The 16284-nt window shown below is 32.7% G+C and overlaps 2 protein-coding genes across 4 annotated transcripts; both read right to left on the bottom strand.

Moving 5' to 3' along the window:
- LOC109351580 (scarecrow-like protein 14) lies at positions 904–3714 on the bottom strand. Its single transcript, XM_019593073.1, has 2 exons — positions 3354–3714; positions 904–3162 (listed from the first exon to the last, which is right to left on the bottom strand). Exon 2 carries the CDS (start codon positions 3146–3148, stop codon positions 1094–1096), a length of 2055 nt encoding a protein of 684 aa, XP_019448618.1. The 5' UTR covers positions 3149–3162; positions 3354–3714; the 3' UTR covers positions 904–1093.
- On the bottom strand, positions 10426–15336 carry LOC109351581 (telomere repeat-binding protein 5-like). 3 transcript variants are annotated; one of them, XM_019593075.1, is made up of 10 exons: positions 15031–15336; positions 13917–14115; positions 12993–13815; positions 12659–12871; positions 12489–12551; positions 12314–12393; positions 11919–12160; positions 11340–11651; positions 11114–11177; positions 10426–10789 (listed from the first exon to the last, which is right to left on the bottom strand). In XM_019593075.1, exons 2-10 carry the CDS (start codon positions 13995–13997, stop codon positions 10640–10642), a joined length of 2028 nt encoding a protein of 675 aa, XP_019448620.1. In that variant the 5' UTR covers positions 13998–14115; positions 15031–15336; the 3' UTR covers positions 10426–10639. The 3 variants fall into 3 exon arrangements, with proteins under 3 accessions (XP_019448620.1, XP_019448621.1, XP_019448619.1); XM_019593076.1 differs by lacking the exon at positions 15031–15336 and having other exon boundaries at positions 12993–13261; positions 13304–13815; positions 13917–14310; XM_019593074.1 differs by lacking the exon at positions 15031–15336 and having other exon boundaries at positions 13917–14311.

Here is a 16284-nt window from a genome sequence, read left to right on the forward strand (position 1 = left end):
TAGTAGTCTATATTACATGAAACCGTTGCTCAGGTCTAATTGTTATCTATTGTCAAACCAAATTACTACTCTTGTTTTCCTTTAACGCCAGATTGCATTATAGATAATAGATGGAATGGAATAACAGGAAAGAGAATAAGTTCCATTTTGTGAACAAATTAGATTACAGACATTTCCGGGTTTGATTGAATTACTGGAAGGGTTGTGGACATGTTCCTCACTTTACAAAAATTATTGTTTGGATAATCAAGAGTGAGATAGTGCAATTTTTTCATGCCTGAATATCAGAGTAAATGGACCCTCAATCTCTATCCAAGTCAACAAACCCATAAATCATGGAAACTTGTCATCAAAATATGATTTCTGAGATAAAATTTGTGATTTTGACCTATAGGTATGATTGTTTTTTAGCAGAATATAAATGATTAGCTTTTGATTTAAAAAAAGTCAATGGATCATTAACAAGTTATCAAGATATAAAATTCGGTTTTTTATGATATTATTACCAAAAGGTTAGTAACCAGTTACAGCTTAGGAGAGAAAGTTCATGAAGCATGAAAAGTGGCATAGACGTTTTCAAATATTAAAAACTAAATAGAAAATCATAGTATTAAAATCTCTCCCCACTAGTAAACCTTCTGGACAAATCATTGCAGATATGCTGCATAGCAAGGGGTGGATTAAAACTGTTACTTAAATTATTCTTTGCAGACAAAAAAAAACACACACTATAGAAGCTGTTTTGAAATGTGTCAAACTGTTGTCTAGTGACCTTCAGTATCTACCACTTGCAGGTTGGAGGAAGAGAGTAATTTATAGTTTATAGCTGCACCAGTAAGTATCATAGACTAATATTAGTTGTCTAGTGCTAGCTTCTTCTTATTGTGATTCAATGCATATATCTGGAGAAGTGCAGAAATTAAGATATTATTAGTATAACAGATATCATTAACTAACAGTCTTTGTCTTCTAATTTTAGCTAAATGCAGATGGCATGTAATAAAAGCTAAGGTAAGAAGCATATTTGATGTTTAATATCTTAAAAAACATAAACTTAAGAAGAAAGGAAAAGAACACACTGCTAAAGACTAATCTAAGAAGGAACCCAAGAAGAAAGAGCATGCAGAATACGCCCTTTCCATCCCTGCAAAACCCACTTGCCATCTTCATCCACTACGAAATCCTTATGATGTTCCTTCTTCACCATCCCTTTCACTCTATTCAATAGTTCTGGAGCCAATGCAATTTGCTTGAACCCTGCTCTACGGTTTCTAACCTGCCACTGCTTATAAGTCTCTGGCCTTTCAACCCTTTCTGTGCCTTCACATGCTATAACATTGATGGCATCCCTTCCAAACAATCCTTTCTCAAACATCACCCTGTGTGGATCGTCGCGCGACACATTAGCCTCAAACATGTCAAACAATGCTGAGAAGTGAAAGAGTGCCTCCTTGAACCTTGTCAGAAAAAATGGTGCATTGTAATTTCCATTAACAACCCCATGTATGAAGATGTTTGGATTGATCTTCCTTATCAATCTTAACACAGCATCTCTTGGACAGTCCACACTCACAGTTTCATCAGACAGGTTCTTCAATCTGTACAAGCAGTTAACCACTGTTACTTCATTTCTATTAATTTTGAGATCCTCAAGACTTAAACTCTCCCATTTTTGTGCTAGGCAATTGTACTCAAATTCCACTTTGAACCTCTTGCAATAATTCTCTAGGCGTCGCCCCGTCTCCTCTACCCTTTCTGCAGGCCGAAATCCTGGTTGAGGAAGATCGATTCCTGTGATACGAAGCCTTGGTGGGCCGCCTGGCCTTTCCGATAGGCGTTGGATTAGGCAAGGCCATTGGAAACCATAGCAGATGCCGAAGTCTATAACGTGAAGGCTGCTTTGATTCTCTGCTAGCTTCAGAATAGTTCTGTTAGCCAAGAAATTTGACATCCTCTGAAATGGAGATGCTGTAATGTATAATTTGTAAGCTTTCAACATATCTGCAGCAGAGGCTAGATGAATTTGCATATAATTTGGTGTCCCAGCAGCTAATCTTGTCTCGAGACCAATTGCAAAGTAATGAGCTAAACGTTGTAGTCCATCACCATAAGCTGAAGAGTGTTGCTTAATCTGATTGAGTATTTCATTGGCATTCCTTTGGTCATAGTTTGTCACTGCCTGTGCACACTGAGTTAGTAGAGTCCATAAATCTATGGTTGTACCTGTACTTGTCCCCTTGTTGCCACCTTTCTTCGTTCGTGTCGCTTTCGCTTTTCCATTTGATGCTCTTGAATCAGCAGCATTTTGTTGTGATGGTTCACCACTGGCGCAAAAAATGGCAGGACTTTTTCCATCCTCACAAAGCAGTACCGCATCAAACATGTCCGGTGGTTCTGAATCATCAGCATATTTAGCAGAAACCTTGCTCCCTCTCTCTTTTTCTTCATGTGTGATATCATCCATATGATGGATTCTCTTTTCCCTTGATCCCATGGTTGCTGCAATTGTATGTGGCTTCTTGATCTGAGACTGAATAATATTATTCCAGGTTCCAAAAGCTTGTGCATCTCTAAATGGACCAATAGCCATATCATCAAGTAAAGAGCTATGCATGAATGAAGACTCAAAATCACCATAACCATTAACCCAATCAGATTCATATGATGATGAATTATCAGTGAAGTGGCTGCTATTATTGCTGTCACAGCTAGTAGTTCTACCTGAATTATCATCAGGATCAGGACTATCATGTTGGTAACAACTTTGGATTTGGTCTGGCAATGAAGGATAGCCTCCACCGAGCGCGGCATAGAATGATTTTTCAGCAGCCTGGAGTTTCAAACAATCCTGCAACATGCAGGGTTTGCGCTCCAAGTCATCTTCTTCATCCATGAGGATATCACTTATGTATCTCAGAATAGGATTGGAATGTTTAGTTGAATCAACAGATTCTCCATTTGGGCTTGTTGAGACAGTAGAAGGAGCATAATCAGTGGGAGATTCTGAATGATTTGAAGGGGAAGATGAATCATCCACTTTAAACCCATTTCCTGAGTTCTGATTTGTAAATACTGAGATAGGACCATTTTCAAATAACCCATTCATAGAACCAGGAAAGTTTTCCACAAGGGGATCCATAGAGAGCATGTTGATTGCAAATACTATAATTTGAACAAAGAAATTACACTCTTTGTTATACAGATCTAAATAAAGATTTCTTTTTTATGAACTCTACTGCAGACAAGAATCTCTAATCACTCAAGAACATAAGTTGAGAAATATATTGAACAAGTTAAGAAGAATAAAGAAATAGTAATAACAAGGAGCAAAGTTGAGAAATATTAACACTGACCTGTAGTTGTTTCGTAATATATAGCAACAAGGTTTTAAGAAAGGAGAAGTAATGAATAAGAATGAATAGCGAAAAAACAATGAGATCCTCTAGAAAAAGCTAGTACAAGTTGGTTTAAGATACCCTCATAAATTGAAGGTACGAAGATGCTCTTATCATGATAAATAAACCTCAGCAGCTTCAGTAATTGACTAACACTTGTCAAACTCACTGTAACTCTTACTCAAGGAAGGATCGGTTGTCAAAATCACACGAATTGTTTATACAAAAAGGTGTCCTTGACCACCAAGTCATTGACCAAAGTTAAATACTCAGTTTCTGAGTTCAATGTGAACGCTCTTGGAGGTGTAATATTCTAGACTTGTCTTATATTCCATATTTCTCAACAACACATGCTTCCACGTGCTCCTCTTAATATTTGCACACTCAATATTTATTGTCCACATCTTCATTGTCTTTCATTGGCCTAAGTATCTTTAGACTATTAAGGTAATAGTTAGGTACATAAATTGCTATTATCGAACGGTAAAATCACACTTTAGTTACACCAATTTCGAATAAAATATAAGATTATCAAACTTTTAAGTAACAGGATCCTTTGTCCTAAAGGATAGGATATGTTTGTATCAAATATAATTACACTAATTAATATAAAAATATTACTTTATGTTTCCATAATTTTTGTTTATATTAAATGACATTTTATCAGTATAATGATAGAAGGTTCAATTGGATACCTAAGATGATCAAAATGTCAATAATTCGATTTATAAGAGCAACACTTATTAGAATGAGTAATCACATATCATAAAATGATTAGTTTCTTAGAAATAACTTAAAATTGTGACACATTTTGGTATCTGGGACACTACATGAGAGATCTTGATTCACTTTTAAGACCCAAGGAAGCACGACAGTTACGTATCTCTTTGGACATTTCTATAGATATTGTTTAATGTTTTATAATTTTTTAGCTGTATCAATGTTTAATGCTGTGTCAGAGCTTGTTTAGCTATACCCATTTGCTGAAAGAGAAAGTGACTCTTCGATATAGTGTAAATTTAGTATCTTGCATTTTACCCTTGGCTTACACAACTTTATAATATAGCATAGCATTAGCATCCTGTGATAATGAGACAGTAACATGTAACAATTGTGCAAATCTTTTTGTGGATCACACCGGGCCCGCACTACTTATTCTACCTTTCTTGAATGGGAAGGCACAAAAGTTGATTGGGGTAATCCCTATGGAATTGTTTTCTCATCTCTAACAAAAGTATTAGTGATTCTCTAGTATTAGCCAATGAGGTTTTTGGTGACAAAAGCTACCTATTATTCTATTAGTTATAAATTATGTTTGGCAGTTACACCACACAATTATTGTGTTAATGGAATGTAGAATATAGGATTAGAAAATGGTTCAAGCACTTAGGCTTGTGACAGGGATTCTTTTTGTTTATGGAATTATGGTAATGATGATACTACTCAGAAACCATGTTGGAGATGTTATTCCTCGCTATCTAAATTATGTGATATATAAAAGCCAGCTTGGTATTTCTCTAACAAATCATGCTCAATAGGTAATTGGATTAGAGAAGAATGAAGAATGGGGCAGAAGGGTAGAAATATAGCATGTGATTCTTGACTTGCAAATTTAGCAAGGAATACATATACACAAACTAGACAATATATGATCAAAAATGAATGCGTTAGGAAGAAAATTGGGCTAATTCTCATCATAGAAAAGATGATAGGATTACACCTTATGTCATTTGGATCGATAGAAGTCATACTAAGGAAAACATATCAATTGATGTTAGTCCATTTATAAAGGCAAAAGAAAACCAAGAAAAAATCACACGTAAAACGATTACGAAGAATTTAAAATTTTTGTCAATGATTCCACTTAGTAGAACTAAGGCTTGATTGTTCTAATAGTTGGACAGAAAAATGGAAACCAAAACAATATAATTAAATTTGAGTTTATAAAACATTAGAACTAAATGAGATATAAGGATAGGAAGAGGGAGTAATTGTAGATTGCCGTGAACATCATCATATCATTGAACTGAAGATAATTCAAAGGAAACTATTTTTATTTTTCTATGCTTAATGTAATGGATTAGATAGTTATATTGAAATGGATTCATATTAGAAAATTCTCCCCTGGTGACTTCAACAACACACTTTTAAATATTAAAATGGTATTTGGTATAGATTCATCCTTATACATTCCCCTTAGCCAAGTTTGTGATACAGTGACTTTATCATCTATTTGTTTATCCACCAAGTTGTTGCCCTTTTTGACTGAAGCTTTCTTATCTTATTTACCAATTTTAATTCTATAGTCAAGCATTATTCAATTCAATAAACAATCAAGAAACGATACAAAAATAATTATCAATTGGAGGAGTCATATGCAAAGAGAATCCAACCTCTCTTGTATAAAAACCAAACAGAAAGCAAGGAATTGGAAAATGAAATTTATATTGCCAAGGAATTAAAACTCAACTTAAGATTCTTATAATATTACTATATATTGATGAAGTCTTACATATTATATGATTTTTTAAATTGTACCGAAGACTCTGGTGAAACATTTGTTAGTAATTCCCTTGTTATCAAACAAAATAACTACTAAGTTGCGTATGGGGTGTTTAAAATTGGGCTCATAGTGATTGAAAATAAAGTGAAAATATAGAGTTAAGCCAACATACGAAAAGGAATAACGAAAGTGAATATTGTTGGTGCTAAAAGAAAATCAAATACGAAACAGCTAGCCTGAAAACGTTCTAATTTGATTCTCTTCTTCTTTAATCATGTTTGTCTATAGATGTAAGGGTGGACCAGCAATAATAAGGCTCACACACCCCACCACAAACCATGTTCATTAACCATTAACAATCATGTTTGAATAATGTTATTAATATAGTAGTTCTAGTAAATGTATCTAAACTATGTATAATAGAACAATGCTTCAATTTATGGTTGGCTATTAATATTAAGGAATCATATATTCTATCCTAAAAAATGTGTCACTCTCTATCTGTCATGATTGGTTGGAAAAAAATATTGAAGTTAAAAATTTGATAATTAAATATTTTTCTAACCAATCACAAGTGATGACACATAAAAAGATATATTTTGTGGAACAGTATACTTCTTATTAAGATTAAATATACATATATTATATTAAGATTAAAAATTAAAAATATTTTTATTTAATAAAGCGAAATGTGTGTCTAACCCATGCTTTAGAGGTGGTGATATATGTTCTATCATTCACCACAACATTTTATAAACATTAAGTCATTTTCTTTCGTTTTTTTAAAATTTAGCTATCCTTTGGTTTGAGAGAAAAAGAGAGGAAAAAAGATAAAGGGAGAGAAGTAGGAGAGAAATTGGGGTTTTCATCCATTTGAATGAAGAGAAAGAGGGGTGGATGAAATAAAAAACATGTGAGACCCATAAAAAGTAATTATCCTCAAAAAATGAGAAGAAAGTGAATGAAGAGGGCGAAATTCAATGAATTGAAAATTTTAGCCCTTACTAATATAATAGTTTTGTATTTATAAAAATAATATCATTATCTATTCTCTTTTCTTTATTCTTCATTTCTCTCATACCAAATAACATAAAAATCTACTCATTTTCTCTTTCTCTTTATTGTCCATCTTACATGTTTCTCTCTTCTCATTTTCTTTGGTCCACCAAAAATGGCAAAATGAAAGACACTCATATAATGGCAGATGGATATCATCATTATATGATATAATTAAAAGAGATCTGATTCCCCTATTTTTCGATAAAAACCACTCTATAATACAATTTTTATAACTATGTCGAATCAGATAAAGATATCCCTAAGTCATATTCGGTTCAGCCATTGACACATGAGATAGGCCTGCCAAAAGTAGTGGGTCCTTCAAAAATAATTTGGTTGTGTAATTTCAATTAGTTATTTGTCGTTGTGTAGTTGTGATGAATATATGTAATGGAGAATCTTAACTTAATTTTGAAAAGTAAAAGACATGTGGGTCTCTCTACTAATCCCCCTCCTTAATTATTTGGATTGATCGTGATTGATGGGTTGGACGAAATACACATTTTCTTCCACAAAAATGTGTCAATTCATATACAATAAACCATAAACAATGGAAGATATGGTGAAAAAAACTAAAATGCCTTATCATTTATCGTTCACTTTTATCAAAAGTAAATAATATATTCTCTTACACATCTCATTTGTATTATTTTGTTTCTTTAGTTTATTATTGATATATGTCATTTTTTTATATATAATGTTTGGTAACGTAATTTATCACTCCTTTTTTTGCAGCATCAGATATGCGGAGTAAATAATGTAACTGTATGTGATGATTTTAATTTTTATATATGAATAGTGGATACTATGATAACACACTATATAAGAAATGATTAAATTAAAGCTCCCAATTTATGAAGCATATATCAATATTGAATATATGTAAACTGTAAGTATAAGAGAACATGAAATGTTAAGAGGAAAGTTAATCCAATACCAAGTGATTGCAAGTCAAACTCAAAACAACGATAATTACAATTTGCTCTATACATCCTTATATATTAGGTACAATAATTACCTTAATGTGAGGTTAGTTGTGTCTGCAAAGAGAGTGATGAGTGCTACTAGTGTGCTGTGTGTGGCAATTTGGAAACAAGAGGCAAAGACTTCATGTACAAAATACTACTACAAGGTGGAGAGGGATTAGCTGTTCTACATTTTTACTATTAATTATTTAATTTAACAAAATTCTTTTGAATTTGAATTCAATTTTGTCATGCTTTGTCTTTTACTCTTTTTTTTTAATTAAAAACACATTTTTACTTTAATTATAATCTATTTTTTCACTTTTCTACAATGTATCTATTAATATTTTATTGCATTGTTTAATTTGAATACAAAGTGTTATGAATTATGATTCATTAATATAACAAACTCAATATGATACTTAAGCTAAACAACCCTCTTACCTAATAGAATAGAGTACGACGACTTTCATTCAAACAACACTGACCCGTTAATAGTCATTTTTTTTTTGGCGATTTCACTCAACTATCAATATTTATAGTATATTTTAATTCAACATATAAATAGTCATTTTTTGTGACATAACTCTTAATGAAAATATCAATTATTAAGACTTAAACACATGAAGAAAACACAATCCAAGAGACTAATAGATTATGTGGAAAAGGAGCCTCATAATTTAAAAATCACATCTAACTTGATATGTTATTCAATATAAGATTCCTAACAACTCACTAATAGGCCAAGTTGCTTAATTTGAAATTCAAACTCTTATAAATACCCTATAAAAAATTGGTCATTCCACAACTTAGAGGTAGATAAACTGTTTGGGTTGGGTCAGCCTGTATGGGTCCGACAAACGAGTGGACAACTATTGTCCCAAAACAATGTGTCACTATTTGTGATTGGTCAAAAAATAAATAATTATTAAAGTTTTAATTTACTTTTTTAACCAATCATAAGCAGTGGTATATAAAGTGACACACTTTATAGAATAGCAGATGTGTTCCGGACGAATAGGTAGATTTGGACAACAAAATATAGATCCAAAGTGATTTTAAATCATTTTGTTTAGACGTGACAGGATTCGAACTTGATCATGTCAAAAAAATCTATCATACTGAACATAAAATAGGCATGAGACAAGGCTTAATATTCAATTTCTGAGCCGTATACTCGTATTCCAGATATTTTTGTCCCTCAAATTATTGTTACATTGTATCTCATTTTTAATTTTTATGTCTACATGCAGGTTAAAACTCATCTAAATGTTAAATAATCAAAACCATTTTCTGCCACTGCCACAAAGTTTCTATGTGCAAGGAATTCATAAAATAAAAGATAAGCTAATTATTATAGGAAAATGATTTTATTTTTAATCCATATAATTTTAAATTTAACTTGAAAATTCAAAGGATAATCACATCAAACTCATCAATTTTGATTATAAAAACAATAATTTAAAAACTGGAGTGTTTGAAGGAGTTGACATAAAGCAACCAGACTAGAAGAGTTGTCAAATTTAAAGATTTAAATTAATCTATTCTCAACTAGGATTAGATAAAACAGTCAAGTATAATGCTTGGGTTAAAAAAATAAATCAAGTTATTATGTGTTATTAATATTATCTTTGCGCTTTCAATTTAATTTTATCTACCATAGAGTGACATCGATTACAATTAGTCATAATTATTTGATTTGATAATTAAATTAATTATCAATATATTGTTTATTCTCTTGTCAAATGTGTCATCAATTAGTTATTAAAAATAATCATAACTGTGATTAATTCGCTTATTTGTATTTTGAATTCCATTAAATGAGTTAATTACAAGTAATATATATTAGTACGAATAATAATGAATTTTCATTTTAGATGGGTAAATGCACACTACACGTAGTGACGTAGAAATAATGTTCGAATTCATCTGGTGTTAAAGGGTGTTGTAAAAATGTATTATAATTTATAACCGATCAATTGGGTTTTTATGAGTACGCATGGAGAGATAATATTTGATTTTCTCTTATACTAAACAGTGCAAACAAGACGTAATATAAAAAGTTGATTATAAATTTTTTTGGTACATTGTTGATTATACATTTAACTATAATTAAATTATTAAATACTCCGTATAAATATAACCACACAAAACAAGCTTCTGCGTGTAATTACAATAGCAAGTGATTATTTGACTTAGCCAACAACACCTAAAAGAATAAAATGTGTTATCACGCTTGACACAAACATAACAAAAATTACATATAAATTTGAAAGAAAATAATTTATCAATCAATGATGAATAAATGGTTCACATAAAACATGTTACTGTATTAAAGATGAATCCAAGAGATAGATTGTCCTTATATTATTAATATAATAATTGTTGGGTGTGATTAATATAATAATTGGGCACATAGATTGCAATTATTGAGCGATAAAAACACACATTAGTTATATCTATCTACAGTTAAATCGACATCAAAATAACTGTGTTAGCAAGTTGTTTATTGCATCAACCATTGGCAAGAAGTGGGAAAAAACCACATCAACATCAAAGCTAATTTTACATAATCTCTCTCTAACCTTCGCTTTCTTCCTGGTCATCACTTTTGTTTATACATAATTGATAAACAGATATTTCCTAAATACAAATTGTGAAAAATGTCACACTAATATAACAGAAGTTATAAACCACGTATTGCAACAACCCCTTAATTAAAGGGTAGTGTTAGTTTCTTGATTCTGCTGCTGGGACCAATATGCATGTGCAATTAGGACCCTGTTCAAAAGTTGTTGGGGAACTTGTTCTCCCCTCCTCTGCTGAGGGGATATTCTTGCCGTGTGTACTAGTGTTTTCCATTTATCCTGCACAATACCAAACCCAAATCACATGCCAAACATTTTCATTACTATGCATGCTAAATAAGGAAACTTATTAATACAAAAACCAAGTCTTTATCCCAGTAGGTATAATCGGCTAAGAAAGTGTACTAACGAAGCAATAAATACTAACCACTTTAACCACTTGCCGATAACAAGTACAAAGATGAAGAAGAAAACATGCAAGTTGTAAAGTATCCAACAGGAAATGTGACAGCCAAATTGAAAAATCAATTTAAGTAGAATACTTTTTTATCGATAAAATAAAATTCACAAAATACTGCAAAAGAGTCAACAAAACATTTTTACCTTCAAATCCACATAGGTCCGATGCTTAGCATTATCAAAAGCACAAACTTTAACATCGCGCCACCTGATTTTATTTTTAAATAAAATAAAAACACAATATAAAGGGTTCAGATGAAATTTTTGAGTACTAAATGCAGCATATACTCATTGAGAAGATGGAATAAAGACAATCTCTACACCCTAATACTTGCATAGAGATAAAGTAGGCACACAATGTAAATCTTACCTTCCTGTTCCCAGTTTCTCAACTGCATGAACCAATGCTTCCACTTCTTCAACAGAAAAGGGCCTACGAATTCGGCGCTGCACAATTTCAGATCGCTTTGACTTCTGAAGCACAGGTACCATGGCTAGTTCATCCTCACCCATTTCAGGAACAGTATCCAGTGCTTTGGAATCTGTCCTACTTTTGTCAACAGATGTGTTGATAGGAGAAGGTGTTGAATCATGGTCATTTACAACGAAGTTCCCGAAATTGGTTACTTGATGGTCAGGTAACATGTCCAAACTGCCCTGAACCCTCTGATGTATAGCTGGCCTGGAAGGATACCAAATATAAGTCTTGGTAATTATAACTTAAGATATAAATATACGATATGTTTACAGAAAAATATGCTACTGATACTAGAAACACAACTAATGTAGTAAGTTTATAAACACCTCATCTCCAAGGGAAAATGTAATTCGAACATAAATGAGACAGTGTATTCCAGTTCACGTAATCCGGAACAGTAACTGATAGCCCCAATTTCTACCATCACATCTTCCATGAAATCCATAGCTTCATTAGGAAATTATGCAATACCTTATTGGAGACTGAGGTATCTCTGCACTGGGAACATGGGAGGAATGTGCAGCACATAAATGCAGTAGGCTTGGTGAAGAATTAGGTTCCAGGGTGAAACCCAAAGAACCCAGATGGCTATCAAGAGAAATTCCAGTTTGAATAAGAGTTTTACTGTCATCTCTAACTTTCTTCCCCTGAAGACTGACACCGACACGTAACCCACCTCCAAGTATCGCTGTAACTGCATCCAGCACTGTCCTCTGCATACCAAAATGTTGTTAAAAATTCAACCCATCTTATGATAGAAGCAACATGTAAACGCAATTCATAAATACACAGATGCCATCCATCATGAACATCTGATTTATGGGGAGGATGATATACATAGATGGCAAGATAAAAGTTTATTAAACCTTTAAGGAGCCAATAGTTGCAGTTTCTGGAATCTCAATAAAAAGCTCTGGGACTCGAAATGACCTGATCCTAAGCTTCACTGGTTAAAATAAAAACATCTACATGTAAGAACCCCTTTGAAGACATCAGTTAAGTCAAGAATACATAAAAATAACTCCCTCAATTTTCACATACCATGAGAACCTCCACATTGTAATGCTGAGTGTTGACATCTTTCCAGTGAATCTATTCCATGGTCTGCATAAAATATTTTTGAATTCATTTAGCAAAAGATTTCTGAATCCCTGATATCCAGAGCAGAAACAAAAACAAATTTGATAGGAGGAAGGCATTTAGAATAAAACCTTTTCGCATCCTCCCAGGAGATGAACCAGAAGTATAGTGACTCATATCATTCTCAGGTGAATGATAAATGCCACCACTTCTGATAAATTTATTGGAATTTGAAACAGAGCTACAATTAAAAAGCTTTCTCTTCTTCAAGGGAATATTCATCTGAGATCTTTGGCGTTTATAGCAATACTTCTTAATGTGGAAAGTTGGCTTAAAATCTCCATCTAAAATTAACATGTTTCCATTTGAAGAAAAAAAAGATTAGTGAACTAGCAAAGAAGCATGACAAGTAAATGAACATGAGAGCCAGTAATTTCATGATTCATACCATGAGCATGGACTCACCATTGTTAGAATGTACCTTTGATTCTTGAGCAACTTTTGAATATTTAGAAGCCAAGGTTTTCCTGACTCTGTCACCTACACTAGTTATTGGCCTGAAAGACTTTGTTTTGGTACAAGGGTTAGAACACCCAGAAAATTTTTCGTCATCATCTCTACTAACTACAGGTACATTGCCACAACCTTTGGAGAATGAACTACAGGGAATACCGTCATTATACCCAGACAACTTGACATTGTCATCTAAATTGATCAGTGCTGTAGGGTTTTCATCCAACGGATCCTCAAAACAGCACATCTCAGTCCCAGATTCAATTGGCACGTTCTGAAACTTATGCAGCTCATCCTTTACTTCACTTGTATCACCATCTAACTTGCAACAACTAACCTCTGCATAACCAGTGGAATCTAATTTAGCATTGCTAGTAACGTTTTCCATTCCGTCTTGGCTTTTGCCATCCACCAATTTGTCAGCAACAACCCTCTCTAAGGAATTAGAACTTGTTACTATAGAAGCAATGCCCGAATACACATCAATTTCAGGATTTGGGAATTCACTCAAACAACAGTTTGGATTGTTTGTTTGGGACGAAAGAAGAGAGAAACATTTGTTATCACAACTTCCTTCATCAGAAAGCTCAGCTTTAAACAGTTTATTTGCATTCTGGCACTCTTTAACAGATCCACTCTGATCCTTTTCTGATGATGTATCAATAGTCATGGTTGGATTCTCTTTCTCTTGCAATAGCTTACCAGCTATGGTGGCCAATAACTCAAATGCACATATTTGATTATCTTCCACCCTTCTTTGAAACTTAGCCCTCCTCTAACAAACATTAAAAACTAATTATTTTGATTGTTTTCATAAAACCTCTTAGTAAATAGGTATTAGTGGTAAGCCCTAGATGAGAAGCAGGATATATTTACCCTAGTTGACCGGGCTCGTCGGGCTGTGGCTGGTACCTGATAGCCGTTAAATCTGTATTCTAAACTCTTCTGGAACACCATATCTCAGGAACCATGCCAAAATGGATTAATCGAGTGCAAAAACGGCAATTCAAGACCCTTTAACAAATAAATGTGCACTCTTCGTGTTGCTTAACCTTACATACCCCGACTTGAACGCCTGCCAGTACACAACCACAATTGAAGGCTTACATGCAATACAACATATCAGTATAAATAAATAATACAAGCATTTTACAATATTTTGCAGCACTGTGATTTTAGTTTAGAATGACAAAGCAGATATCTGAGGCCGAGATTATAAGTTCTACAGTTCCAAGTTCCAACCTTCCATGCTTAGGTGCACCTCAAAGCTATGTGGAAAAGAACAATAGCTTAAACTGAATTTCATTTTAAAACTTTGCATTACAAGAAAGAAAAAAAACAGATCTTGCTACACATTTAGATCCAAAACAATCTTTTACAGGTAAGAAACTTGTAATGCAAAAAACAAAATCCAACAATCTGTTGAAGCTTTTAATTAAGGTACCTTGATGATAAAGGCGTTTGTAAAAAGAAACATATATAATAGCCATTCCACCAAATGGGAAAAAATCAGGATCATACAAGGAAAACAGACTCATGAAGAAACAGAGTATAAGAAAGGAAATTAGACAAAAGAATTCAGCTCGGATTAATAAAAATAATCCTATGCGAAACGTGAATTATAATAAATAAATACATAAAGGAAGATAAAAACAATATTAAGGAGGCATAAAATTAAAATTAAAAAAAGAAAGAAGAAGAATTCAGAAACGTTAATGAGAAGCGATCTAAGCTCAAAGAAGAAGAAAGATCTCAGAAAATAATAAAAGTCCCAAACCAAATCAGAGATCAGAAGATTGAAACCACGTGAATGGAAATTAAAGAAAACCAGTCAAAAAGAAATTGAAGAACAAACAGAGAGAATGGAAACTAACAAGTCGAAAACGGAAGATAAAACCACTCAGGGAGAAAATTGTCGGAACCAAAAAATCACTTCCATGAAAACAAACGTCAGAATTTGCATAACGTTAGTGAAACAAAGCGTTCTCACCTCAGAAACAACGTCTTCAACCAAAAGAAACGAAATTGTTCTAAATTTTCAGGCAAATGTAAGATCGGAGAATTCGAAGTGAAAACTCCAAAGATTAAAAAAAAGAACAACGCTAGCTTTCAAGACAGAACAAGATTTTGTAATATTCGGAGGAAAATTTGGTTTCTTTTTTATTCAGAAAATAAAAACAGAAATTATGTGTTAGTTTGGATCACCAAAAACCCTCTGAAAAACCACACAACCTTTGCTTAAACCCCAACGCTTTATACATTGGTCGTTGACCACCGGACTTATCGATGAATCCACCGGATATAGCAGGTCAATAGGAAAAAACTACCCAATAACCGGTATCGAACTATCAGATGCGGACACGTGGACTCGCTTTGGATCTTGTGGTCCGCGAGATTTTTATTGCCAAAAACGTTTACTCACGGAGAATTTATTTCTTTGGAAGGGTTATATTTTGAATTTGATTTGAAAAAGGATCATAATGCATGACTGTTCATTAATAAAAAAAGTGTATTAATATATTACTACTCTTAATTAAAAATCACCATATTTATTTCTATACAGAGTACATTTTTACTTTATGTTGTTGTGAAAAAGATATGCGTTTTATTCTTTAAATTTTGTGTAAAAAATGAACTTTTGTTCTGTTACAAACTATAAAATTAATTGTATAATATAATAAACTATAGCCAAATCATATATGCAATGTGAGGATGGAAATTTTTTACAAGTATTTTAATAATTTTGAAAAATAACTAAAAATATGGATCCTTAATATGATTCTAGTACCACGTGCTAGTATTTCTACCTAATATTAAACTCTCTCATATTAGAGAGGATTTACACTCTTGATCATATAGGTCCAACTATACAAGTTAGCTTTAACCAAAACAGGCCAACTAAATTAACTTGCAACGTAAAACATGTTGCCATACATGCTTTAAGCTATGCCTAATCATGAATTAACCTTAAATATCAATTACTCATGGTTGCCTTCGACTCTTGGAGTATTGATAAGTTTTAAGTAACTTTGGTTAGAGAGAAAGTATGACTGAAAAGTACATTTGATTTTTACGTATTTTTTTTTGTCTTTATTTGATGTTCATGCTAAAATAAATTTATATACTATATATTATATGTTCAACAACATATATATATATATACACTGTATATTATGTATATAATATATACTACAGATCTAGGTTCAGGCTAGGCAAACATTAACAATGCACATGAATTTTGGAT

Source organism: Lupinus angustifolius, chromosome LG07, assembly GCF_001865875.1.
Source record: "Lupinus angustifolius cultivar Tanjil chromosome LG07, LupAngTanjil_v1.0, whole genome shotgun sequence".
NCBI lineage: Eukaryota > Viridiplantae > Streptophyta > Magnoliopsida > Fabales > Fabaceae > Lupinus > Lupinus angustifolius.

What these genes read in the sequence shown, in the direction of transcription:
- LOC109351581 (XM_019593075.1), bottom strand. Translation starts at nt 13,997, where the DNA reads ATGGTGTTCCAGAAGAGTTTAGAATACAGATTTAACGGCTATCAGGTA. An exon ending in ATACCTCAGTCTCCAATAAG is followed by an intron (nt 11,652 to 11,918) that starts GTATTGCATAAT and finishes GTATCCTTCCAG; the next exon opens with GCCAGCTATACATCAGAGGG. An exon ending in GGACCTATGTGGATTTGAAG is followed by an intron (nt 10,790 to 11,113) that starts GTAAAAATGTTT and finishes GGTATTGTGCAG; the next exon opens with GATAAATGGAAAACACTAGT.
- LOC109351580 (XM_019593073.1), bottom strand. Translation starts at nt 3,148, where the DNA reads ATGCTCTCTATGGATCCCCTTGTGGAAAACTTTCCTGGTTCTATGAAT.